This window comes from Salmo salar, chromosome ssa10 (assembly GCF_905237065.1).
Source record: "Salmo salar chromosome ssa10, Ssal_v3.1, whole genome shotgun sequence".
Lineage (NCBI taxonomy): Eukaryota > Metazoa > Chordata > Actinopteri > Salmoniformes > Salmonidae > Salmo > Salmo salar.
The window spans coordinates 59,764,307-59,791,067 of record NC_059451.1 but is presented as its reverse complement, the minus strand read 5'-3'; the positions used below and the strand labels follow the sequence as shown (position 1 = coordinate 59,791,067).

General features: G+C 41.4%; 1 protein-coding gene, 1 non-coding gene and 1 pseudogene across 3 annotated transcripts; all 3 read left to right on the top strand.

Moving 5' to 3' along the window:
* The first annotated feature begins 4,406 nt into the window (after positions 1-4,406).
* On the top strand, positions 4,407-4,610 carry LOC123724705 (uncharacterized; annotated as a pseudogene).
* A 504-nt stretch (positions 4,611-5,114) lies between these two features.
* Positions 5,115-5,231, top strand: LOC123724783 (U5 spliceosomal RNA). The gene has a single exon (XR_006757260.1). It is a non-coding gene; the product is annotated as a U5 spliceosomal RNA (small nuclear RNA).
* Positions 5,232-17,562: 12,331 nt separating this feature from the next.
* Positions 17,563-26,596, top strand: LOC106586030 (guanine nucleotide-binding protein G(I)/G(S)/G(O) subunit gamma-13). Of its 2 annotated transcripts, none has more exons than XM_045688007.1 (3): positions 17,563-17,985; positions 23,406-23,503; positions 25,798-26,596. In XM_045688007.1, exons 2-3 carry the CDS (start codon positions 23,406-23,408, stop codon positions 25,901-25,903), a joined length of 204 nt encoding a protein of 67 aa, XP_045543963.1. In that variant the 5' UTR covers positions 17,563-17,985; the 3' UTR covers positions 25,904-26,596. The 2 variants fall into 2 exon arrangements, with proteins under 2 accessions (XP_045543963.1, XP_045543962.1); XM_045688006.1 differs by lacking the exon at positions 17,563-17,985 and adding an exon at positions 20,275-20,536.
* The last annotated feature ends 165 nt before the right edge of the window (positions 26,597-26,761 follow it).

Here is a 26,761-nt window from a genome sequence, read left to right as displayed (position 1 = left end):
GTAAGGACCATAACTGTCTGCATGCAAAATCCGTATGTGAAAGAGCAGGATATACGATCCTTCCTGGGTAAATACTGTGATGTACTGGGGGTTGGAACAAAAGAAATGGATTATGATGGTCTGTGGAATGGGAATAGAAAGTACGCTGTCCGATTCAGAACACGGACGGGAGGAATTGAGTATCCCCCAGCGTCCTTCTACATTGGCGGTGTAAAGGGGTACCTCTACTTCTATGGGCAGCCTAAAACGTGTAGGAGATGTGGAGAAGAGGGCCACATCGCAGCACTGTGCCCGAACACATTCTGTAGAAACTGTTTGGAGGCGGGTCATTTGGCAAGAGATTGTAAAAAACCCAAATCGTGTAATCTGTGTGATTCAATTGAGCACATGTTCAAAGACTGCCCAGACAGACACAAAACCTATGCAGAATCACTGCGGAACATTGAGGTGGTATTGGACGAGATCTCGAGAGACCATGCACCCGCACAGGAGAATCTCCCAAGGCCTCTTCCGGAGGCTTCTCTGAGAAAGACTCCGGGTGATGTGTCGGATCCCTACGCTTTCGGGAATCCGGTGGCAGGAACCTCTGCTCAAGAGGAATCTTCACTGGGGATAATAATATCAGATACCCCAGAGGAAAGTAGAGTACAGTGGGGTGAAACAGAAGAGGATAAAGAGATGGATTGGAAAACAGTAGAGGGAAAGAGAACAGCAAAAAGGAAAGGAACAGAGGAGAGGTTGGACACACAAAAAAAAAAAAAGTAATAGAGACTTTCAGCAGGTTCGACGCTCTGGAGAATGAGGAGACGAGAGAGCAAGGAGATCCGGGTCCCGAGCTGTCCTCAGCAGGAGAGTCTCCACCAGTGCCGTTGGTCGCACCATCAGAGGAGGACAGTGAGGGCAGCGTGGATTCCCAGCCGGAGTTTGCGAGTGGCTCTATGGTGGATAGCCTGAAGTCAACAACAATGTTTCTGACCAAGGGGAAAAGAGATGGAACATAAAAGAAAATTATGTTTAATGTCCTGTCAGTTAACGCCAGGGGATTGAGAGACACTGTCAAGAGGACATCTCTGTTTTTTTCCTTAAAGGCATTGGACTTCCAGGTGTGCTTCCTTCAGGAGTGTCACCTAAAGAACACAGAGGACATCAAAAGGTTCAGCAAGGACTGGAAGGCAGGTGCTTCAGTATGGAGCATAGGCAACGTGCACTCGGACGGGGTGGGGATAATATTTAAGGATACTGGGTTTGTAATTGAGGAGGAAAGAATTATTATACCAGGGAGGCTTGTATATGTAGATGGCAGGCTGAACAACAACAAGCTTCGCCTAGTAAACATGTACGCTCCTGCTTTAAAAGGAGAAAGGTTAGATTTCTTTAAGCATTTACCTAATGTTCTGTGCACAAATCGCATAGTGATAATGGGTGGAGATTTCAACACCTACTTAGAGGGGGAATATGATTTTACTGCACAATACTTAAAAAACGTTTTGGGTGACTACAATTTGGCAGACATATATAGGAGACATAATAAAAAAGGTATAGGGCATACATGGAGAAACTCAAGAGGAGCAAGCAAAAGACTAGATTATCTGTTTATATCCAAGACCATCCAAAGTTCGAGCTTCTTCATATATCCAAACTGGTTTTCAGATCATGACACAATTGGGGCTTCTTGTCAAGTTCAAGGGGTGGAGATAGGAAGAGGATTTTGGAAGTTAAACATGAAGGAGTTGGAGTGTGCAGAATTTAGAGCTGAGTTTACGACCTTTTATAATTCATGGAGGGATATGAAATGGGCATTTAAAAATACAGCTGAATGGTGGGAGGCGGTAAAAATCAAAATAAGGTATTTTTGTCAAATTTATAGCAAAAGGAAAAAAAAGGAAGAGCGGCATCTTGAGAAAGAATTGCAAGATGAATTACAGGCTATACATTCTGAAATAAACGAGGGTAAGCAGGTGTGTGGGGAGGAATACAGAAACATCCAAAAGAAAATAGAGCATAACATTGAAACAAAGATCAAGAACTTTGCATTTTTGGCCAAAATAACAGAAAAAGAACAAGATGAAAAATGTTCCAAGTTTTTTTTTCAAAGTATTAAAGAAAAACAGAGAAGGTGTGCAATCTCCGAATTAGAAACAGGTAGGGGGAAAGTCACCAAAAAAGAAGATATAATGACGCATGCTCAGGAGTTCTATCAAGCTTTGTTTAAGAAAAGAGAAGTGGATAATGCAAGAGCGGAGGAATTATTAAATAATATAAGCAAAAAGCTAAATAATGAAGAAAGAACAAATTTAGAAAGAGAAGTATCCAAAAAGGAAATAGAGGAGGCATTGAAATCTCTGAAAGCTGATAAAACTCCCGGGTGTGATGGATTACCAAAATAATTTTACTGTTGTTTTTGGGGAATCCTAGGTGAGGACTTACTGGAGGTGTATAGAGAGATCTTGGTCGATGGGATGATGCCGGAATCTATGAGGTCTGGTGTAGTAAGCTTAATATACAAGAAGGGAGGAAAAGAGCTCTTAAAAAATTGGAGGCCCATTACTTTGCTAAATGTGGACAACAAAATCTTGGGGAAAGTAATAACAAATAGACTGAAAGAGGTGATGCCTAGCCTGGTTAATGAAGACCAGACATGCGGGGTTATGAATAGGTCCGCAACATACAACCTACAGTTAACCAGGGATGTGATCGTTTGGGCCAAAGACAGAAACCTACCTTTGTGTGTGTTGAACGTTGATCAGGAGAAGGCTTTTGACAGGGTCAGTCATGACTTCCTGTTCTCAATTCTAGAAAGAATGAATTGTGGCACGATTTTTGTTCATTGGATTAAGACAATGTATAATAAAGCATACAGTAGAGTGCAAATCAACGGGTTTTTCAGCAAACCGGTACTTCAAGAAGGTGGGGTGAGACAGGGGTGCCCAATGTCACCACTACTGTACGTGCTATTTGCTGAACCACTAGCTAATGTGATAAGGAACGATAAAGGTATAGACGGGGTGCATATCCCAGGGAGTAACGGAGAAAGGGTTAGAATCGCCCAGTATGCAGACGACACCACTTTGTTCCTATGCTCCGACCGGGCGATAGACAGGGCGATCGTACTGTTGAAAACTTATGGAGAAGCAGTGGGGTCAAAAATAAATTTGGGGAAGTCTTCTATGATGTACTGTGGCGCCTGGGAAGGGAGAACAGAGGGCAAGGGAGGCATAACTGTCTGTAAAGATGGGTTAAAAATATTAGGGGTGTATTTCTTTCAAAAGGACGGAATAAAAGAAAATTGGGAAGGAAAGATTGAAAAAGTAAAGGTAAAACTCAACATGTGGAAAAGCAGAAGGTTAACGATCAGCGGAAAGATTATGGCAATAAAAACAGATATATTACCAACTTTAATTTACCTGGCACTGGTGTTCCCAATCAATGCCAAGAGTAAAATCGTTGTGACAAGGTTGATATTTTCATTTATATGGGGTGGCTCATATGAAAGCGTAAAGAGAGAGATGATGTATGGGAAAGTATCAAAGGGAGGGAGAGACATCCCATGTTTGTCGGTGAAACTGGATTGTCTTTTCCTCAATCAGATGTGTAAAACTTTGTTGAAAGGAATACAGCATAAATCATTTTTCTTTGTTAGGATGTGGTTCGGGTCTACTTTAAGAGGGATGTTACCTTGGGACAACAGGGTTCCGAATGCAGAGGTAAAACCTGAGTATTACACGCAGGCCATATCATTTCTGAAAATACACATAAAGGAAATGGAAAGAGAGGTCTTATTAGACCACAGGAAAATGTATGAAATTATAAGGGAAAATTGGGAGCAGAGATATGAGGCTGATTTGAAAGCAGTTAATTGGGAGGGGATACAACCAAAATGGATGGATAATGAGTGCAAGGATTTGGGATGGCTGTGTGCTTTAAATAGGTTGGCCGTAAAGGAGAGGATGTATAGACACAACTGTGCAGTGAACGCAGAGTGCCCCAGGTGCAAAAAAAGCGAAACAGTAATGCATGTATTCTGGGAGTGTGGTTTTGCAAAAGATTTCTTTGGAAAGTGCACACCTTTCATTAACATGGTCTGCAACAATATTGTTTTGAATGGTAAGAATATTGTGTATGGAGAGGAGATCCTAACATTGCCAAAGAAAGAGTTTAGAGCAGTGTGGAGTATGATCAGTTTGGGGAAGCTGGTACTGTGGGAAAAAGGAAATGTTTGTATTAAAAAGGAGAAAGATACAACGGTACCAGCAGATGCCTTTTATTTGTTTGTATGGAAGTTAAGAAATGTGATTGAAATGGACAAACACGTGTATGGGGAAGACTTTTGTAAAGGCATTTGGGGAAGTGTAAAACTTGCATGAAACTGGGAAAGTATTGATGGAAAAAGAATGTCACAGTAAATTGTAAATTTTTGTATTAATAAAAAATAAAAAAATAAAATAAAATAAAAAATATCTGTTCTTATCAGTTTAATATCTGATACGTCCCCCATCGGGGGACTACATATTAAATGGATTTTTCGAACAGGGAGTCGGAAATGGGGCTTGCTCCGTCCGCTCCACGCATCGACCCGGTATTGCAGTACCTCCGGGAACGGTGCAACACTTTTCTCCCATTGTCAAGGAAAGAAATACACAAAGCTATGTAAAACAGCTAGCAGAAGAAGAGAAGGAATGAAAAAAGAAGAATCATCCAAACTGAAACAAGGGCGAAGCCCCCTTCATGGTGTCCCCCGTTTTCCCGCCATTTTACTTAAAAAATAAATAATAAAAAATAAATAAATAAAAACATTGGCCAGGATTGTGTGTGTGTGTGTGTGTGTGTGTGTGTGTGTGTGTGTGTGTGTGTGTGTGTGTGTGTGTGTGTGTGTGTGTGTGTGTGTGTGTGTGTGTGTGTGTCTGTCTGTTTTTGACCCCCCCAAAAAAATACAATCACTTCACCAGGATTGTCTGTCTGTCTGTCTGTCTGTCTGTCTGTCTGTCTGTCTGTCTGTCTGTGACTTTTTACCCACAGCCCTCGAAAACTTGGAAGAGTGGGTTCGGGGACCACCCGCGGGGACCCGGCCTAGAGTGCACAGTGTGTGTCTCGGGCCCCGACCTCTGACTTCCATACGACTCTGGTTTCTCTTCATTACGCACAAGCCTTTCGCCTTTTACTAAAGACTTCCGTGGAGAGGAACACTTACGAGTTCAACGTATTTTTGGAAGGGCTTTGCTTCTGGCAGAGCCCGGTATCTTGTTTCAAGAGAAATTGACAGAGATGACGCCGAGGCTTTTTGCTCAGGCGTTTGACTTGAAGCCGGCTGACCGACCGGCGTATTTTTCCACTCAAAGTAGTCGCTCGGGCAATTGAGTTCAAGCCCGACGATGACTGGCTTATTTGCCGGGCATTGAACAAATAGTCGCACTAGGCTTAAAGAGCTAGTGACTTAAAGACGCATTAGCGACTTGAAAAAAAAAAAAACACCTGCCTGTCACCAGGGAAGCGTTGGGTGGGGAGGAGCCAACTTTTGCCAAACCCCCGGGGGCCCGGCGGGTGCAGGGGTCAATTTGTGGGTTATCGCTTCTCGGCCTTTTGGCTTAGATACAAGCTTGGCACTGAGGTGTCTTAAAGCCCGCTGAGCCAAAAGGTCGAAGGAAGGCCGGAGGGAGGAAAGGTTTGGAGTGTGGGAGACGTTTTTTTTCAATTTTCAAAAAAATATATACTTTTTCTAGTGGCTTCTTTTTAAGAGAGCTTTTTTCAAGATGGCTCGACATGCTCCAAACAAGATGCCTGGAGTCGGGATAGGGTACACGGTGAGGTTCGCCTGGAGGAACAAGGAGATGGAGCCGTTTGGGAGGGAGACCTTTGGGAGAACAATATTGATTGGGATCCTAAAGTTGGAGGTGGGAGAAGTGTTGTGCCTCCAGGCGAACCCACTGGAGGTGGCTTACGACGTGACGCTCCACAAAGAAGAAAGGTATGAGGAGGTGATGAGGAGGGCGAGAGAAGTGGGAAAGGATGGACCGATGTGTCATTACGAGGTGACCAGCCTGGGAAAAAACAATTTCCGGGTGGTCACGGTTATTATGTATAACCCTCATGTGAAGGACGATGAGGTGAGGACGTTCCTTGGGCGTTACATGGACAATGTCTCCTCGGTGAGGCTCCTCAGGGACTCCCTGGGCTTCTGGGATGGGAAGAGAGGATTCCAGGCGTTGCTCAGGGAGGACCCTGAGCGGTTGGGGGTTTACCTCCATCCGCCGGCGATGTTCTCCCTGGGGGCTGACAGGGGGACGTTGTATTATGCCCGTCAGCCCCCGTTCTGCAGGCGTTGTATGGCCTATGGTCATATCCTCGCCTCGTGCAGTACAAAGAAGTGTAGGTATTGTGGATCTGCGGAGCACGAGGCGAGGGACTGTGACGCGCCGAAGGCATGTCACGGGTGTGGTATGCTAACGCACCTGTGGCGTTATTCCGTCTAGCTTGACTATTGTATATTTAAGTGTTGACCAGACTAACTTGTTATTCCGTCTAGCTTGACTATTATATCACCTGATGCCCAGTCGGTTTAATCATCATAATAATAATAATAATACTGTTGGATATTTAAGTGTTGACCAGACCAGACTAACTTTTTATTCCGTCTAGCTTGACTACTATATCACCTGACGCCCAGTCGGTTTAATCATCATAATAATGATAATAATAATACTGTTGGATATTTAAGTGTTGACCAGACCAGATTAACTTGTTATTCCGTCTAGCTTGACTATTATATCACCTGATGCCCAGTTGGTTTAATCATCATAATAATAATAATAATAATACTGTTGGATATTTAAGTGTTGACCAGACTAACTTGTTATTCCGTCTAGCTTGATTATTACATCACCTGACGTCCAGTCGGTTTAATCATCATAATAATAATAATAATAATACTGTTGGATATTTAAGTGTTGACCAGACTAACTTGTTATTCCGTCTAGCTTGATTATTACATCACCTGACGTCCAGTCGGTTTATTCATAATAATAATAATAATGATAATAATAATAATAATAATAATAATAATAATAATAATAATAATACTATTGGATATTTCGTTGTTGACCAGACTAACTTGTTATTCCGTCCAGCTTGACTATTATATCACCTGACGTCCAGTCGGTTTAATCATCATAATAATAATACTGTTGGATATTTAAGTGTTGACCAGACTAACTTGTTATTCCGTCTAGCTTGACTATTATATCACCTGTCGTCCAGTCGGTTTATTCATAATAATAATAATAATACTGTTGGATATTTACGTGTTGACCAGACCAGACTAACTTGTTATTCCGTCTAGCTTGACTATTATATCACCTGTCGTCCAGTCGGTTTAATCATCATAATAATAATAATACTGTTGGATATTTACGTGTTGACCAGACCAGACTAACTTGTTATTCCGTCTAGCTTGACTATTATATCACCTGTCGTCCAGTCGGTTTAATCATCATAATAATAATAATACTGTTGGATATTTAAGTGTTGACCAGACTAACTTGTTATTCCGTCTAGCTTGACTATTATATCACCTGTCGTCCAGTCGGTTTAATCATCATAATAATAATAATACTGTTGGATATTTACGTGTTGACCAGACCAGACTAACTTGTTATTCCGTCTAGCTTGACTATTATATCACCTGACGTCCAGGCGGTTTAATCATCATAATAATAATAATAATAATAATAATAATAATAATAATAATAATAATACTATTGGATATTTCGTTGTTGACCAGACTATCTTGTTATTCCGTCCAGCTTGACTATTATATCACCTGTCGTCCAGTCGTTTTAATCATCATAATAATAATAATAATAATAATAATAATAATAATAATAATAATAATAATGTTGGATATTTAAGTGTTGACCAGACCAGACTAACTTGTTATTCCGTCTAGCTTGACTATTATATCACCTGACGTCCAGGCGGTTTAATCATCATAATAATAATAATACTGTTGGATATTTAAGTGTTGACCAGACTAACTTGTTATTCCGTCTAGCTTGACTATTATATCACCTGACGCCCAGTCGGTTTAATCATCATAATAATAATACTGTTGGAAATTTAAGTGTTGACCAGACCAGACTAACTTTTATTCCGTCTAGCTTGACTACTATATCACCTGACGCCCAGTCGGTTTAATCATCATAATAATAATAATAATACTGTTGGATATTTAAGTGTTGACCAGACTAACTTGTTATTCCGTCTAGCTTGACTACTATATCACCTGACGCACTGTCGGTTTAATCATCATAATAATAATAATACTGTTGGATATTTACGTGTTGACCAGACCAGACTAACTTCTTATTCCTTCTAGCTTGACTATTATATCCCTGACGCCCAGTCGGTTTAATCATCATAATAATAATAATAATAATGATAATAATACTGTTGGATATTTCGGTGTTGACCAGACTAACTTGTTATTCCGTCCAGCTTGACTATTATATCACCTGACGTCCAGTCGTTTTAATCATCATAATAATAATAATACTGTTGGATATTTAAGTGTTGACCAGACCAGACTAACTTCTTATTCCGTCTAGCTTGACTATTATATCCCTGACGCCCAGTCGGTTTAATCATCATAATAATAATAATAATAATAATGATAATAATACTGTTGGATATTTCGGTGTTGACCAGACTAACTTGTTATTCCGTCCAGCTTGACTATTATATCACCTGACGTCCAGTCGTTTAAACATCATAATAATAATAATAATAATAATAATAATACTGTTGGATATTTAAGTGTTGACCAGACCAGACTAACTTGTTATTCCGTCCAGCTTGACTATTATATCACCTGACGTCCAGTCGGTTTAATCATCATAATAATAATAATACTGTTGGATATTTAAGTGTTGACCAGACCAGACTAACTTGTTATTCCGTCTAGCTTGACTATTATATCACCTGACGTCCAGTCGGTTTAATCATCATAATAATAATAATAATAATACTGTTGGATATTTAAGTGTTGACCAGACCAGACTAGCTTTTTATTCCGTCTAGCTTGACTACTATATCACCTGACGCCCAGTCGGTTTAATCATCATAATAATAATAATAATAATACTGTTGGATATTTAAGTGTTGACCAGACTAACTTGTTATTCCGTCTAGCTTGACAATTACATCACCTGACGCACTGTCGGTTTATTCATAATAATAATAATAATACTGTTGGATATTTACGTGTTGACCAGACCAGATTAACTTGTTATTCCGTCTAGCTTGACTATTATATCACCTGACGTCCAGTCGGTTTAATCATCATAATGATAATAATACTGTTGGATATTTAAGTGTTGACCAGACCAGACTAACTTGTTATTCCGTCTAGCTTGACTATTATATCACCTGACGTCCAGTCGTTTTAATCATCATAATAATAATAATAATAATAATAATAATGTTGGATATTTACGTGTTGACCAGACCAGACTAACTTGTTATTCCGTCCAGCTTGACTATTATATCACCTGACGTCCAGTCGTTTTAATCATCATAATAATAATAATAATAATAATAATAATGTTGGATATTTACGTGTTGACCAGACCAGACTAACTTGTTATTCCGTCTAGCTTGACTATTATATCACCTGACGTCCAGGCGGTTTAATCATCATAATAATAATAATACTGTTGGATATTTAAGTGTTGACAAGACTAACTTCTTATTCCGTCTAGCTTGACTATTATATCACCTGACGCCCAGTCGGTTTAATCATCATAATAATAATAATAATAATACTGTTGGATATTTAAGTGTTGACCAGACCAGACTAACTTTTTATTCCGTCTAGCTTGACTATTATATCACCTGACGTCCAGTCGGTTTAATCATCATAATGATAATAATAATAATACTGTTGAATATTTAAGTGTTGACCAGACCAGACTAACTTGTTATTCCGTCTAGCTTGACTACTATATCACCTGACGCCCAGTCGGTTTAATCATCATAATAATAATAATAATAATAATAATAATAATAATAATACTGTTGGATATTTAAGTGTTAACCAGACTAACTTGTTATTCCGTCTAGCTTGACTATTATATCACCTGACGTCCAGTCGGTTTAATCATCATAATAATAATAATAATAATAATAATAATAATAATAATACTGTTGGATATTTAAGGGTTGACCAGACCGGACTAACTTTTTATTCCGTCTAGCTTGACTATTATAATCACCTGACGTCCAGTCGGTTTAATCATCATAATAATAATAATACTGTTGGATATTTAAGTGTTGACCAGACTAACTTGTTATTCCGTCTAGCTTGACTATTATATCACCTGACGTCCAGTCGGTTTAATCATCATAATAATAATAATACTGTTGGATATTTAAGTGTTAACCAGACTAACTTGTTATTCCGTCTAGCTTGACTACTACTCACAGTCCATCTCAGCCAGAACCTGCAGCTCATCGGCGAACTGTTGTTCGTACTCGTCCGGTGTCCCGAACATCTCGTCGTACTCCTCGTCCATAGTAGTCGGTCAAAGTTTAATATCTCTATGTGACTGACCTGCCGAGGTCTTTTACTAGTGTATAATAATAATATGATGACAATAATATCTATTTAATACTACTTTTTTTAGTCTGTTCAGTGGTTTTTTATTTGTTTTTAATTCTTCTCACGTCTGTCTGTCTGCTTAATTTCCGCGGTAAAACTCTTTGGGTTAACTATTTCCGGGTTAAAGTTGTTTTTTCTCGCTTGTGATTGGATGGTCCAGAATAAACTGCTTCTCCAATAGAAATCCACCGATCACACTTATTATAGGCGACGTCATGGCCGAACTGCGCAAAAAATCAAAGTCACGCTATTGTGATATATATATATATTATATAAAGTTGTTTCTGCCGAAAATGAAAACGTGTCAATTAGTTATTTTCACAAGGTTAGAGTAATAACACGGTTCAACTACTTTTAAAAACATTGTCTTGAATCTAGATTGTGACTTTAAAGATTTCAGGTGAAAATTAACAACTCTATATAAGGAAGATTTGTTCACTTCTTCTCATTGATTTCTCAAAACACGCCTGGACAGGTCAGTTTAGGTCTATTTCATAAATGTTCCCGGAAGTGGTTCAGATATTTATGTTCCGGGGTGCTTCCGTATCCGTCGGACAGGTCAGTTTAGGTCTATTTCTGTTCCCGGAAGTATCGCAATGTTGCGCCTCTTGGTTTAGAAACTCTTTGGTTCAGATATTTATATTTCTCCGGGGTACTTCCGTATCCGTCGGACAGGTCAGTTTAATTAAACAGCATAATAAATTCTACACTACTGAGGATAAAAAAACAGAGTAAAAACTAAATTGGTGACTATTTCTAACACAAGATCTCTGTAAAATATAATATCTTTCTTTGTGAAAAGCAGAAAGAGTCAGGTGGAGAGACTAAACTCTACCATTGTGACTGTCTGTTAATTAAACAGCTGTTAATAATAACAGAAGGTCATGTCTCCAATGTGTTGACTTGTGATTTGTAAAGGAAAAAATTAATGCGACTTTTTACACCGAAAACAAACTGGTGAGAGATTTATTAGATTAACGGTGTTGTTTATAATTGTCTGTCAGTCCCTCAAGGCATCGCAACCTGAACACATTTAATGCTATATACTACTTTACCTTGGCTAACTTAAAAAAAAAAAAACTAAAGTATCTCAGTTAAAGTGTTATATAACTGTAACTCTAACTATCTAGTTATATTCTTGTTAGTTTAGACTTGAAAACATGTGTAAATATAAGTGGTTTTGGTATGTAAAGAACTTCAGTTTGTTGTTTAGCTAACGTTAGCTATCCGGAAGTGCTTGAGCAGCCACGTGGGTCCCATCACCGGTATCACCATGGTAACCACCAGGGGATGCCATAAACTCCTGGGGTCCTGCCACTAGTCACAACACAACAGATTTAAAACAAAACATTAACCAAGTCATCATCAGGCTTTGATGTTTTGGGATCTTAGCTACTTATTTAATAGTTCTAGCTGGTTTATCTTCCGTCTTTAATAGTACTAGCTGGTTTATCTTCCGTCTTTAATAGCACCAGCTGGTTTATCTTCTGTCTTTAATAGCACTAGCTGGTTTATCTTCCGTCTTTAATAGTACTAGCTGGTTTTTCTTCCGTCTTTCATAGCACTAGCTGGTTTATCTTCCGTCTTTAATAGCACTAGCTGGTTTATCTTCCGTCTTTAATAGTACTAGCTGGTTTATCTTCCGTCTTTAATAGTACCAGCTGGTTTATCTTCCGTCTTTAATAGCACTAGCTGGTTTATCTTCCGTCTTTAATAGCACTAGCTGGTTTATCTTCCGTCTTTAATAGCACTAGCTGGTTTATCTTCCGTCTTTAATAGCACTAGCTGGTTTATCTTCCGTCTTAAATAGCACTAGCTGGTTTATCTTCCGTCTTTTATAGCACTAGCTGGTTTATCTTCCGTCTTTTATAGCACTAGCTGGTTTATCTTCCGTCTTTAATAGCACTAGCTGGTTTATCTTCCGTCTTTAATAGTACTAGCTGGTTTATCTTCCGTCTTTAATAGCACTAGCTGGTTTATCTTCCGTCTTAAATAGCACTAGCTGGTTTATCTTCCGTCTTTTATAGCACTAGCTGGTTTATCTTCCGTCTTTTATAGCACTAGCTGGTTTATCTTCCGTCTTTAATAGCACTAGCTGGTTTATCTTCCGTCTTTAATAGTACCAGCTGGTTTATCTTCCGTCTTTAATAGCACTAGCTGGTTTATCTTCCGTCTTTCATAGCACTAGCTGGTTTATCTTCCGTCTTTCATAGCACTAGCTGGTTTATCTTCCGTCTTTAATAGCACTAGCTGGTTTATCTTCCGTCTTTAATAGCACTAGCTGGTTTATCTTCCGTCTTTAATAGCACTAGCTGGTTTATCTTCCGTCTTTAATAGTACTAGCTGGTTGATCTTCCGTCTTTCATGGTACTAGCTGGTTGATCTTCCGTCTTTAATAGTACTAGCTGGTTTATCTTCCGTCTTTAATAGCACTAGCTGGTTTATCTTCCGTCTTTCATAGTACTAGCTGGTTTATCTTCCGTCTTTCATGTTTGTCGTTACTCTGCGTCCAAAATGACGTGGGAGGATGACTTGGAAGGATGACTTAGGAAGGATGACTTGGGAGAGGATGACTTGGGAGGATGACTTGGGGAGGATGACACAGAAGGATGACACGGAAGGATGACACGGAAGGATGACTTGGAAGGACAGGTAGCTACAGTAGCTCGCTACAGGACACAGAGGTGAAGTGATTAGTGTTTCTGTGTGAATGTTTTTTATAGCAGGTTCATGGTTGTCTGTTAATATAACCTAGTGGGTAATTGAAACCCACTCAAGACAGTGGTTCGTCCACTGAGCAAAACCCCAGACTGTGTTTACCCACATTATTGTTATTTTATTGTGATTTAATGTAATTTTAATTTTCTTACCACTATTTTCTTAACTGTATTGTTGGTTTAAGAGCTTGTAAGTAAGCATTTGACAGTAAGGTCACCGTTGTATTTGGCAAATTTGATTTGTGTGGTAATAATGTTGTGTGTGTTTTTTTCCAGGACGGTCTCAATGAAGTGTGGCAACCCAGACAGGGTTTGGACACGCACCCAGAAGGAGGGGCTAAGACCCATGTAGACAAACTAACGGACCGATTGGTCCTGTTCTCCGCTAACTCCTCCCCCTCTTGTATGGAGCTGGCCAATAGGATCGCAGGGTGAGTCGATAGGCCGTTCCAGGTTACAGCCAGGGCTGTTGCAGATAGAAACACACGATTCCCTCTTGACTACATGTCAGATAGACATGCTTGTTCTACGTTACATATTTTTATCTGAACGTTTCTAAAACGTTTTGTCCTGCTGAACGCATCCCCCCCAGGGTTCTCTGAACTACCCGCTGGGAAGGCTTCTCCTCCAGCCTTGCTTTAACACGCCTGGTTCAGATACTCTTCACCGGGGCCTTGGTTGAGTTAGAGCAGGGACGGAGCTAAACCCTGCAGTTGAATAGGATGTTACGTCTGTCTGTCTGTCTGTCTGTCTGTGTCTGTCTGTCTGTCTGTTCAGTAACACCTCCTAACTTGTCTGTCTGTCTGTCTGTCTGTATAGTAACACCTCCTAACCTGTCTGTCTGTCTGTCTGTCTGTCTGTCTGTCTGTCTGTCTGTCTGTCTGTCTGTCTGTCTGTCTGTCTGTCTGTCTGTATAGTAACACCTCCTAACCTGTCTGTCTCTGTCTGTCTGTATAGTAACACCTCCTTGTCTGTCTGTCTGTCTGTCTGTCTGTCTGTCTGTCTGTCTGTCTGTATGTATAGTAACACCTCCTAACCTGTCTGTCTGTTCATCCATCAGTTTGGATACACCGGGTGTACACCGTTAGCTTATACTGGATACACCGGGTGTACACCATTTAGATTATACTGGATACACCTGGTGTACACCGTTAGTTAATACTGGATACACCTGGTGTACAACGTTAGTTATACTGGCTACACCTGGTGTACACCGTTAGGTTATACTGGATACACCGGATGTACACCGTTAGTTTATACTGGATATACCGGGTGTACACCATTTAGATTATACTGGATACACCTGGTGTACACCGTTTCGTTTATACTGGATACACCTGGTGTACACCGTTAGTTTATACTGGATACACCGTCAGTCTATACTGGATACACCTGGTGTACACCATTTAGTTTATACTGCATACACCTGGTGTACACCGTTAGGTTATACTGGATACACCGGGTGTACACCGTTAGTTTATACTGGATATACCGGGTGTACACCATTTAGATTATACTGGATACACCTGGTGTACACCGTTTCGTTTATACTGGATACACCTGGTGTACACCGTTAGTTTATACTGGATACACCGTCAGTCTATACTGGATACACCTGGTGTACACCATTTAGTTTATACTGCATACACCTGGTGTACACCGTTAGTTTATTCTGGATACACCGGGTGTACACCGTTAGTTTATACTGGATACACCGGGTGTACACCGTTAGTTATACTTGTTACACCTGGTGTACACCGTTAGCTTATACTGGATACACCGGGTGTACACTGTTAGTTTATACTGGATTCACCTGGTGTACACTGTTAGTTTATACTAGATACACCTGGTGTACACCGTTAGTTATACTGGGTACACCTGGTGTACACCGTCAGTTTATACTGGATTTTGTTACGTTACAGCCTTTAAAATATATTAAATACTAAAAAATCCTCAGCAATCTAGACACAATATCCCATAATGACAAATCGAAAACAGGTTTACAGAAATGTTTGCAAATGTATTAAAACAGGGGTTACCTGTAGCTCAGTTGGTAGAGCATGGTGTTTGCAACGCCAGGGTTGTGGGTTTGATTCCCATGGAGGGCCAGCACAGAAAAAAAAATGTATGAAATGAAATGTATGCATTCACTACTGGTCTCCACACCACTGTGAACTATATAGTGGTGTTGGTTGGTCTCCACACCACTATGATCTCTATAGTGGTCCACTGGTCTCCACACCACTGTGAGCTATATAGTGGTCCACTGGTCTCCACACCACTGATCTCTATAGAGGTCCACTAAGTGGTCCAAAAAGCTCCTTAACAACTTCTACCCCCAAGCCATAAGACTGCTGAAAAATTAATCAAATGGCTACCCAGAGGGTTTAATAAAGAGATATATGTTCCACTATAGAGATCACAGTGGTGTGGAGACCAGTGGACCACTATATAGTTCACAGTGGTATGGAGACCAGTGGACCACTATATAGCTCACAGTTGTGTGGAGACCAGTGGACCACTATAGAGATCATAGTGGTGTGGAGAGAAGAAAGTAAGACAGTGGAACCCATCTCAACATGACAGAAAGTAAGACAGGGAAACCCATCTCAACATGACAGGGTACCCCCTTTATAAAGGGTACCCCCTGTATATAGCCTCATTACTACCCGGTACCCCCTGTATATAGCCTCATTACTACCCGGTACCCCCTGTATATAGCCTCATTACTACCTGGTACCCCCTGTATATAGCCTCATTAGTACCTGGTACCAGTACCCCCTGTATATAACCTTGTTATTTTGTTGTTGATCTTAAATTAAATGTTTTACTTTAGTTTGTATTTTCTTAAAACTGGTTAAGGGCTTGTAAGTAAGCATTTCACTGTAAGGTCTACACCTGTTGTATTCTGCGCATGTGACAAATAAAATGAGTTTTGATCTGTATTCCCAGTCATGTGAAATCCATAGATTAAATCCTAATGAATTTATTTGAATTGACTGATTTCCTTACGAACTGTTAACTCAGTAAAGTCTTTGGAATTGTTGCATATTAATTATTTTTTTTTATTCAGTGAAGTTAAACTATTGTAATTGGTATTTTGGGCTGCCTATGTAAAAACGTACAGAATATGGTGCCATTTGGCAGACAAGCTATCTGGGTTTTTTAACCTCCTCTTCCTTCCTGTCTGATATCTGAAAGGTAAACAGCAGTTCGTTGACGTCATTACGGGGTTAGAGTCTGTCTCTCAGACCAGCCTGTTCAGGTTAGACTGAACTCCAGCCAGTCCGCTTCATTTGCCTGATGGGATTTCCATACAGGTTCTCTCTCTCTCTCTCTCTCTCTCTCTCTCTCTCTCTCTCTCTCTCTCTCTCTCTCTCTCTCTCTCTCTCTCTCTCTCTCTCTCTCTCTCTCTCTCTCTCTCTCTCTCTCTCTCTCTCTCTGTCTCTGTGTTTGACTACCAAACATAGCGGCGCCACTGATCTCTCCTGGGGAAAACAGGAGGGAGCGTCTGATAGAAGACAGGAGGAGAGAGGGAGTGTCTGATAGAAGACAGGAGGAGAGAGGGAGAGAGGGAGCGTCTGACAGCAGACAGGAGGAGAGAGGGAGCGTCTGACAGAAGACAGGGGGAGAGAGGGAGAGAGGGAGCGTCTGACAGAAGACAGGAGGAGAGAGGGAGAGAGGGAGTGTCTGATAGAAGACAGGAGGAGAGAGGGAGAGTCTGATAGAAGACAGGAGGAGAGAGGGAGAGAGGGAGAGAGGGAGCGTCTGATAGAAGACAGGAGGAGAGAGGGAGAGTCTGATAGAAGACAGGAGGAGAGAGGGAGAGAGGGAGAGAGGGAGCGTCTGATAGAAGACAGGAGGAGAGAGGGAGAGAGGGAGCGTCTGACAGCAGACAGGAGGAGAGAGGGAGCGTCTGACAGAAGACAGGAGGAGAGAGGGAGAGAGGGAGCGTCTGACAGAAGACAGGAGGAGAGAGGGAGAGAGGGAGTGTCTGATAGAAGACAGGAGGAGAGAGGGAGAGTCTGATAGAAGACAGGAGGAGAGAGGGAGAGAGGGAGAGAGGGAGCGTCTGATAGAAGACAGGAGGAGAGAGGGAGAGAGGGAGTGTCTGACAGCAGACAGGTGGAGAGAGGGAGCGTCTGACAGAAGACAGGAGGAGAGAGGGAGAGAGGGAGCGTCTGACAGAAGACAGGAGGAGAGAGGGAGAGAGAGGGAGTGTCTGACAGAAGACAGGAGGAGAGAGGGAGAGTCTGATAGAAGACAGGAGGAGAGAGGGAGAGAGAGAGCGTCTGATAGAAGACAGGAGGAGAGAGGGAGAGAGGGAGAGAGGCAGTTCCACAGGCAGATGATAGAAGCGGATTGTCGGTCCTCTTGCGCTGTAGTCGGTCCTGTCTACCGGGAGCTGCTCGAGCGTTTCCTGATTTTTTTCCGCTCTAACCACCGCCAATTCCCCGTTAGAGCTCGAGGCCTCCACTTGTACCGTTTTCGTTAGTTTTGGGAAAGGAAAGGGGGGTGTAAATCGCGTGTTGTCTGTCTGGGAACATCGGCTAAACCCAGGGCTACAGCTCATCTGGGTCAGAACCTCACGACCAGAAGCACCAGGTCTCCGGTAAAACGGTAAGAAACCCCCGTCCTCCTTCCGTGATGAATCTGTTAATAGTGTAGTAGCATCATCATCCGGTCTGTCACCGTCTATACCGTCTACATCATGTAAATAAATCTCCGTTAGATAGGCCCCAGTTTATACCGTGTATACCGTCTACATCATGTAAATTAATCTCCGTTAGATAGGCCCCAGTTTATACCGTCTCTACCTGTTATAGGAATTTTATATCTTGATGATAATAATCAATAATCAATTCGCCTTGACTAATGCCCAAGGTTTGTAAGACAATGGGTTAAAATAATTAGGCAAGGACTCAGCTTTCTGCAAAAGGTTTCTGTAACTTTATTCAGAGAACGTTCTGGCGTCAGGATAACAAAACAGTCATTATATAGTTCTTGCTTACTTACGCACATGCATTTACACACAATCCGTTGGTGACCTGCAACCCCCATAAACTTCTCACACTGTTTATCACCTTCTGGCTCAGCCTGTTCCTTTCCTTCAAGGTTAGGAACTCTCTGAGGTTTTACTCCCTTGACCATCTGCTTCTCTATCTCTCTATACTAATTGCATACACACATTTCTTTCCCTCTCCAGTGGTTCCTGGACTTTCCGGAACTAATCAGACTAATCGATCCCTACATTGATCATTACATTGATTATTCATTAAACCTGCTGTATGACTAATAATTCATCATGGTTTATTGATTCATTTACCTTTATTAGATAATTCTCTTATCAACACCGTCTACATCATGTAAATAAATCCCCGTTAGATAGGCCCCAGTTTATACCGTCTACATTATGTAAATAAATCCCTGTTAGATAGGCCCCAGTTTATACCGTCTATACCGTCTACATTATGTAAATAAATCCCCGTTAGATAGGCCCCAGTTTATACCGTCTATACCGTCTACATTATGTAAATAAATCCCCGTTAGATAGGCCCCAGTTTATACCGTCTATACCGTCTACAATCTGTAAATAAATCCCCGTTAGATAGGCCCCAGTTTATACCGTCTATAAAGTCTACATTATGTAAATAAATCCCCGTTAGATAGGCCCCAGTTTATACCGTCTATACCGTCTACATCATGTAAATAAATCCCCGTTAGATAGGCCCCAGATGTAACGGAAACATTGTTTTATATATTGTACAAATTCATGAAAACAAAAAGGCTTTTTTTAGTCTTTTAATATAAGGTAAAAGGCATTAGGGTTAACAGTGGTTAAGGTTAGGGCATTAGGGTTAACAGTGGTTAAGGTTAGGGCATTAGGGTTAAGGTTAGGGCATTAGGGTTAACAGTGGTTAAGGTTAAGGCATTAGGGTTAACAGTGGTTAAGGTTAGGCATTAGGGTTAACAGTGGTTAAGATTAGGGCATTAGGGTTAACAGTGGTTAAGGTTAGGGCATTAGGGTTAACAGTGGTTAAGGTTAGGGCATTAGGGTTAACAGTGGTTAAGGTTAAGGCATTAGGGTTAACAGTGGTTAAGGTTAGGGCATTAGGGTTAACAGTGTTAAAAGTTAGGAATTAGGGTTAACAGTGGTTAAGATTAGGAATTAGGGTTAACAGTGGTTAAGGTTAAGAATTAGGGTTAACAGTGGTTAAGGTTAAGGCATTAGGTTTAACAGTGGTTAAGGTTAGGGCATTAGGGTTAACAGTGGTTAAGGTTAGGGCATTAGGGTTAACAGTGGTTAAGGTTAAGGCATTAGGGTTAACAGTGGTTAAGGTTAGGGCATTAGGGTTAACAGTGATTAAGGTTAAGGCATTAGGGTTAACAGTGGTTAAGGTTAAGGCATTAGGGTTAACAGTGGTTAAGGTTAGGGCATTAGGGTTAAGGTTAGGGCATTAGGGTTAACAGTGGTTAAGGTTAAGGCATTAGGGTTAACAGTGGTTAAGGTTAGGCATTAGGGTTAACAGTGGTTAAGGTTAGGAATTAGGGTTAACAGTGGTTAAGGTTAAGGCATTAGGTTATCAGTGGTTAAGGTTAGGGCATTAGGGTTAACAGTGGTTAAGGTTAAGGCATTAGGGTTAACAGTGGTTAAGGTTAGGGCATTAGGGTTAACAGTGGTTAAGGTTAAGGCATTAGGGTTAACTGTGGTTAAGGTTCAGGCATTAGGGTTAACAGTGTTTAAGGTTAGGGCATTAGGGTTAACAGTGGTTAAGGTTAGGGCATTAGGGTTAACAGTGGTTAAGGTTAGGGCATTAGGGTTAACAGTGGTTAAGGGGTTATAGTTTTAAATCAGATTTGATGACTTTATGGCGGTGCTGCCTTCAGAACAATATTCATAAGGAGAAACGCTTTTAGGCTAATAGAGCACCGGGTAACGTTTATACCGTTTAATAACGTGTATTATATCAGCATAATAACATCTCTGGATATAGATGCCGTTTCTATTCTCTAGATAAACACCCAGGGTTTAACGGTGTGCTGTCTCTTTCTTTGTTTGATCGAGATAATGTGTTTTTATTTTCCCGGGCAGGATGAGATTATCGGTTTATTTAATAAATAAAAAATAGGGCAGATGAAAAAACAGACGGAGGACAGCAGCTGCATCACGGTAACAGCTCTCTGGTTTTGTCTCGACGTTAAAAATTAAACGTTATCTGTTATCTTCTCTGTATAAAAACCGGGTTTGGTTAGGGATTTAACGTGTGTTCTCAAAACCGGGGGATTTACCGGAACTGAACGACAGAAACGGCATGTTTTTCCTTCCGTGAAACGGCGGTTTGTGATGATGAGCGCGGAGACCAGGGAGAACAGAGAATCAGTGACGTTTATAATAATCATTTCACACTATAAAACAATTTTATATATATATATATATAAACACAATCATAGACTTCTATAAATATATAACCACATTTTAAATCAGAAGTATATTGTATTCTTATTCAGTGTCTATGCATATATGATCCAAGCTGAGCTATATAATAATATAATATAAATCAGTAATATATAATAATATAATAAATATCTGTAATATATAATAATATAATAATATATAATATATCTGTTACTGTTGCTCAGCTAAATGACCTAAATAAAGGCACATGACCCAGTTTCATCAGTCTCACACACACACACATACACACACACACACACCACACACCAGACATGTACGTTCTGGTCATATAGGAGACTGTGTATATATATGTATATATGTCTGGTAGCAGAGTGTAGTCTGTATAGATATGTCTGGTAGCAGAGTGTAGTCTGTATAGATATGTCTGGTAGCAGAGTGTAGTCTGTATAGATATGTCTGGTAGCAGAGTGTAGACTGGTAGCAGAGTATAGACTGTATAGATATGTCTGGTAGCAGAGTGTAGTCTGTATAGATATGTCTGGTAGCAGAGTGTAGACTGGTAGCAGAGTATAGACTGTATAGATATGTCTGGTAGCAAAGTGTAGTCTGTATAGATATGTCTGGTAGCAGAGTGTAGACTGGTAGCAGAGTGTAGTCTGTATAGATATGTCTGGTAGCAAAGTGTAGACTGGTAGCAGAGTGTAGACTGTATAGATATGTCTGGTAGCAGAGTGTAGACTGTATAGATATATCTGGTAGCAGAGTGTAGACTGTATAGATATGTCTGGTAGCAGAGTGTAGACTGTATATATATGTCTGGTAGCAGAGTGTAGACCGGTAGCAGAGTGTAGACTGTATAGATATGTCTGGTAGCAGAGTTTAGACTGTGTAGACATGTCTGGTAGCAGAGTGTAGACTGTATAGACATGACTGGTAGCAGAGTGTAGACTGTATAGATATGTCTGGTAGCAGAGTGTAGACTGGTAGCAGAGTATAGACTGTATAGATATGTCTGGTAGCAGAGTGTAGTCTGTATTGATATGTCTGGTAGCAGAGTGTAGACTGGTAGCAGAGTATAGACTGTATAGATATGTCTGGTAGCAGAGTGTAGACTGGTAGCAGAGTGTAGTCTGTATAGATATGTCTGGTAGCAAAGTGTAGACTGGTAGCAGAGTGTAGACTGTATAGATATGTCTGGTAGCAGAGTGTAGACTGTATAGATATGTCTGGTAGCAGAGTGTAGACTGTATAGATATGTCTGGTAGCAGAGTGTAGACTGTATAGATATGTCTGGTAGCAGAGTGTAGTCTGTATAGACACGTCTGGTAGCAGAGTGTAGACTGTATAGATATGTCTGGTAGCAGAGTGTAGACCGGTAGCAGAGTGTAGACTGTATAGATATGTCTGGTAGCAGAGTTTAGACTGTGTAGACATGTCTGGTAGCAGAGTGTAGACTGTATAGACATGACTGGTAGCAGAGTGTAGACTGTATAGATATGTCTGGTAGCAGAGTGTAGACTGGTAGCAGAGTATAGACTGTATAGATATGTCTGGTAGCAGAGTGTAGTCTGTATAGATATGTCTGGTAGCAGAGTGTAGACTGGTAGCAGAGTATAGACTGTATAGATATGTCTGGTAGCAGAGTGTAGACTGGTAGCAGAGTGTAGTCTGTATAGATATGTCTGGTAGCAAAGTGTAGACTGGTAGCAGAGTGTAGACTGTATAGATATGTCTGGTAGCAGAGTGTAGACTGTATAGATATATCTGGTAGCAGAGTGTAGACTGTATAGATATGTCTGGTAGCAGAGTGTAGACTGTATAGATATGTCTGGTAGCAGAGTGTAGTCTGTATAGACACGTCTGGTAGCAGAGTGTAGACTGTATAGATATGTCTGGTAGGAGAGTGTAGACTGTATAGATATGTCTGGTAGCAGAGTGTAGACTGTATAGATATGTCTGGTAGCAGAGTGTAGACCGGTAGCAGAGTGTAGACTGTATAGATATGTCTGGTAGCAGAGTTTAGACTGTGTAGACATGTCTGGTAGCAGAGTGTAGACTGTATAGACATGACTGGTAGCAGAGTGTAGACTGTATAGATATGTCTGGTAGCAGAGTGTAGACTGAATAGATATGACTGGTAGCAGAGTGTAGACTGTATAGATTTGTCTGGTAGCAGAGTGTAGACTGGTAGCAGAGTGTAGACTGTATAGATATGTCTGGTAGCAGAGTATTGTCTGTATTTATGTATTGTGTGTATAATGTAACGTGTATATTATGTAGCGTGTGTATAATGTAACGTGTGTATTATGTAACGTGTGTATTATGTAATGTGTATATAATGTAATGTGTATATTATGTAACGTGTGTATTATGTAACGTGTGTATTATGTAACGTGTATATTATGTAACGTGTGTATAATGTAACGTGTGTATAATGTAATGTGTGTATTATGTAACGTGTGTATTATGTAACGTGTGTATTATGTAACGTGTGTATTATGTAACGTGTGTATTATGTCATGTGTGTAATGTAACGTGTGTATTATGTAACGTGTGTATTATGTAACGTGTGTATTATGTAACGTGTGTATAATGTAACGTGTGTATTATGTAATGTGAGCAGATGGAGGACCTGGACCTTCCCCAGATGAAGAGAGAGGTGGACAGTCTTCATTACCAGCTGGCCATCAACAGAGAGAAATCCTCCATCACTGTTACTGAGTAGGTAGTGTCCTTCTGGTCTCTGCCCCAGTGTCCTTCTGGTCTCTACCCCCAGTGTCCTTCTGGTCTCTACCCCCAGTGTCCTTCTGGTCTCTACCCCCAGTGTCCTTCTGGTCTCTACCCCCGTGTCCTTCTGGTCTCTACCCCGTGTCCTTCTGGTCTCTACCCCCGTGTCCTTCTGGTCTCTACCCCCGTGTCCTTCTGGTCTCTACCCCCGTGTCCTTCTGGTCTCTACCCCCGTGTCCTTCTGGTCTCTACCCCCGTGTCCTTCTGGTCTCTACCCCCGTGTCCTTCTGGTCTCTACCCCCGTGTCATTCTGGTCTCTACCCCCCAGTGTCCTTCTGGTCTCTACCCCCAGTGTCCTTCTGGTCTCTACCCCCAGTGTTATGACAGGTGTTGTTTTACAGGGTCATCCATAGTAGTATGATAGGTGCAGTGTAATGTGTTGTTTTACAGGGTCAGCCACAGTAGTATGTCCCTCCCTGGAAATCATTATGGGTTTAAATGCCTTGCTCAAGGTCACATCAACAGATTGTTCAGCTTGTTCTGCTCCGGTATTCAAACCAGCGACCTTTCGTTGACCGGCCCGGTGCTCTAACCACTAGGCTGTTGCACTTTGGTTGACATATTTAAAGCTGTTCAGGCAGAAACAATAGTGAAGTGAATAGTTTGGATTGTTGGGTCGGGTTGTAAAAACAAAAGTCTCATCTAGGATTTAATCTAGCAACCTTGTCTACGCCCGGGATTCAAACTAGCAACCTTGTCTAAGTCCGGGATTCAATCTAGCAACCTTGTCTACGTCCCGGATTCAATCTAGCAACCTTGTCTGGGATTCAATCTAGCAACCTTGTCGACGTCCGGGATTCAATCTAGCAACCTTGTCGAAGTCCGGGATTCAATCTAGCAACCTTGTCGACGTCCGGGATTCAATCTAGCAACCTTGTCGACGTCCGGGATTCAATCTAGCAACCTTGTCGACGTCCGGGATTCAATCTAGCAACCTTGACTAAGTCTGGGATTCAATCTAGCAACCTTGTCTAAGTCTGGGATTCAATCTAGCAACCTTGTCTAAGTCCGGGATTCAATATAGCAACCTTGTCGACGCCCGGGACTCAAACTAGCAACCTTGTCTATGTCCGGGATTCAATCTAGCTACCTTGTCTAAGTCTGGGATTCAATCTAGCAACCTTGTCGACGTCCGGGATTCAATCTAGCAACCTTCTCTACATCTGCGATTCAATCTAGCAACTTTCTCTACGTCTAGGATTCAATCTAGAAACCTTCTCTACTTCAGGGATTCAAACTAGCAACCTTGTCTAAGTCCGGGATTCAATCTAGCAACCTTGTCTAAGTCCGGGTTTCAAACTAGCAACCTTGTCGATGTCCGGGATTCAAACTAGCAACCTTGTTTAAGTCTGGGATTCAAACTAGCAACCTTGTCTACGTCTAGGATTCAAACTAGCAACCTTGTCGAAGTCCGGGATTCAAACTAGCAACCTTGTTGACGTCCGGGATTCAATCTAGCAACCGTGTCTAAGTCCGGGATTCAAACTAGCAACCTTGTCTAAGTCCGGGATTCAAACTAGCAACCTTGTCGACGTCCGGGATTCAATCTAGCACCCTTGTCTAAGTCTGGGATTCAAACTAGCAACCTTGTCTAAGTCCGGGATTTAATCTAGCAACCTTGTCGACGTCCGGGATTCAATCTAGCAACCTTGTCGACGTCCGGGATTCAATCTAGCAACCTTGTCTAAGTTTGGGATTCAAACTAGCAACCTTGTCGACGTCCGGGATTCAATCTAGCAACCTTGTCTAAGTCCGGGATTCAATCTAGCAACCTTGTCTAAGTCCGGGATTCAATCTAGCAACCTTGTCTAAGTCCGGGATTCAATCTAGCAACCTTGTCTAAGTCTGGGATTCAATCTAGCAACCTTGTCTAAGTCCGGGATTCAATCTAGCAACCTTGTCTAAGTCCGGGATTCAATCTCGCAACCTTGTCTAAGTCCGGGATTCAATCTAGCAACCTTGTCTAAGTCCGGGATTCAATCTAGCAACCTTGTCTAAGTCCGGGATTCAAACTAGCAACCTTGTTTAAGTCTGGGATTCAAACCCATTGTGGGTTTTTAAAGGCAAATGTTTCCGCCTTCGGGGAGATCCTATTCACGGTAAACGATGTCGGCCCAATCAGAACCTTTAAAAAACACCTAGAACCTCAACCTGAGATCGGATTGAATCCCAGTGGATCGAGGGGTGTGGTCTAACGGGGTGCGTGTGTGTGTGTTTTCTCTCGGCAGGCTGGTGAAATGGATCGAGGGGTGTGTGTGTGACGACCCGTTCCTGAACCCAGAGCTGATGAGGGCCAACCCCTGGGTGGAGAAAGGCAAATGTGTGATCCTCTAACGGACGCACACACACAACACTGAGACACACACACACACACACACACACACACACACACACACACACACACACACACACACACACACACACACACACACACACACACACACACACACACACACACACACACACACACACACACACACACACACACACACACACACACACACACACACACACCAAGTTATCCCGTCCTATTTATTTGTACATCCATGTCTATGGTTTTAGTTGAAAGTAGTCCCCTTCCCTTCCTGTGAGCAGAATGTCCTGCATTGAAAGTAGTCCCCTTCCTTCCTGTGAGCAGAATGTCCTACATTGAAAGTAGTCCCCTTCCTTCCTATGAGCAGCATGTCCTGCATTGAAAGTAGTCCCCTTCCTTCCTGTGAGCAGCATGTCCTGCATTGAAAGTAGTCCCCTTCCTTCCTGTGAGCAGCATGTCCTGCATTGAAAGTAGTCCCCTTCCTTCCTGTGAGCAGCATGTCCTGCATTGAAAGTAGTCCCCTTCCTTTCTGTGAGCAGAATGTCCTGCATTGAAAATAGCTCCCTTCCTTTGTTAAAAGAACCAGATAGAAGTTTGTTGTTAACTAAAATCACACTTTTTATTGGCTTTTTACCCCACTGTCAATCAGAATGCAAATGTTTTTATTGGCTGTTTCCACTGTCAATCAAACATAATAAAGAGGTGGTTTGACAGATTGACTCGTGGTCATTTACATACTAACATTCTAACGTGTGTATGTGTGTACGGTGTGTGTACTTGTGTGTGTGTGTTATAGCAGTTCTCTGATGTAGACGTTGCGTCTCAGTCCCCCCCGGGGACTGAGACTGTAATATCAGCCCCCAGAAGAGAAGAACCAG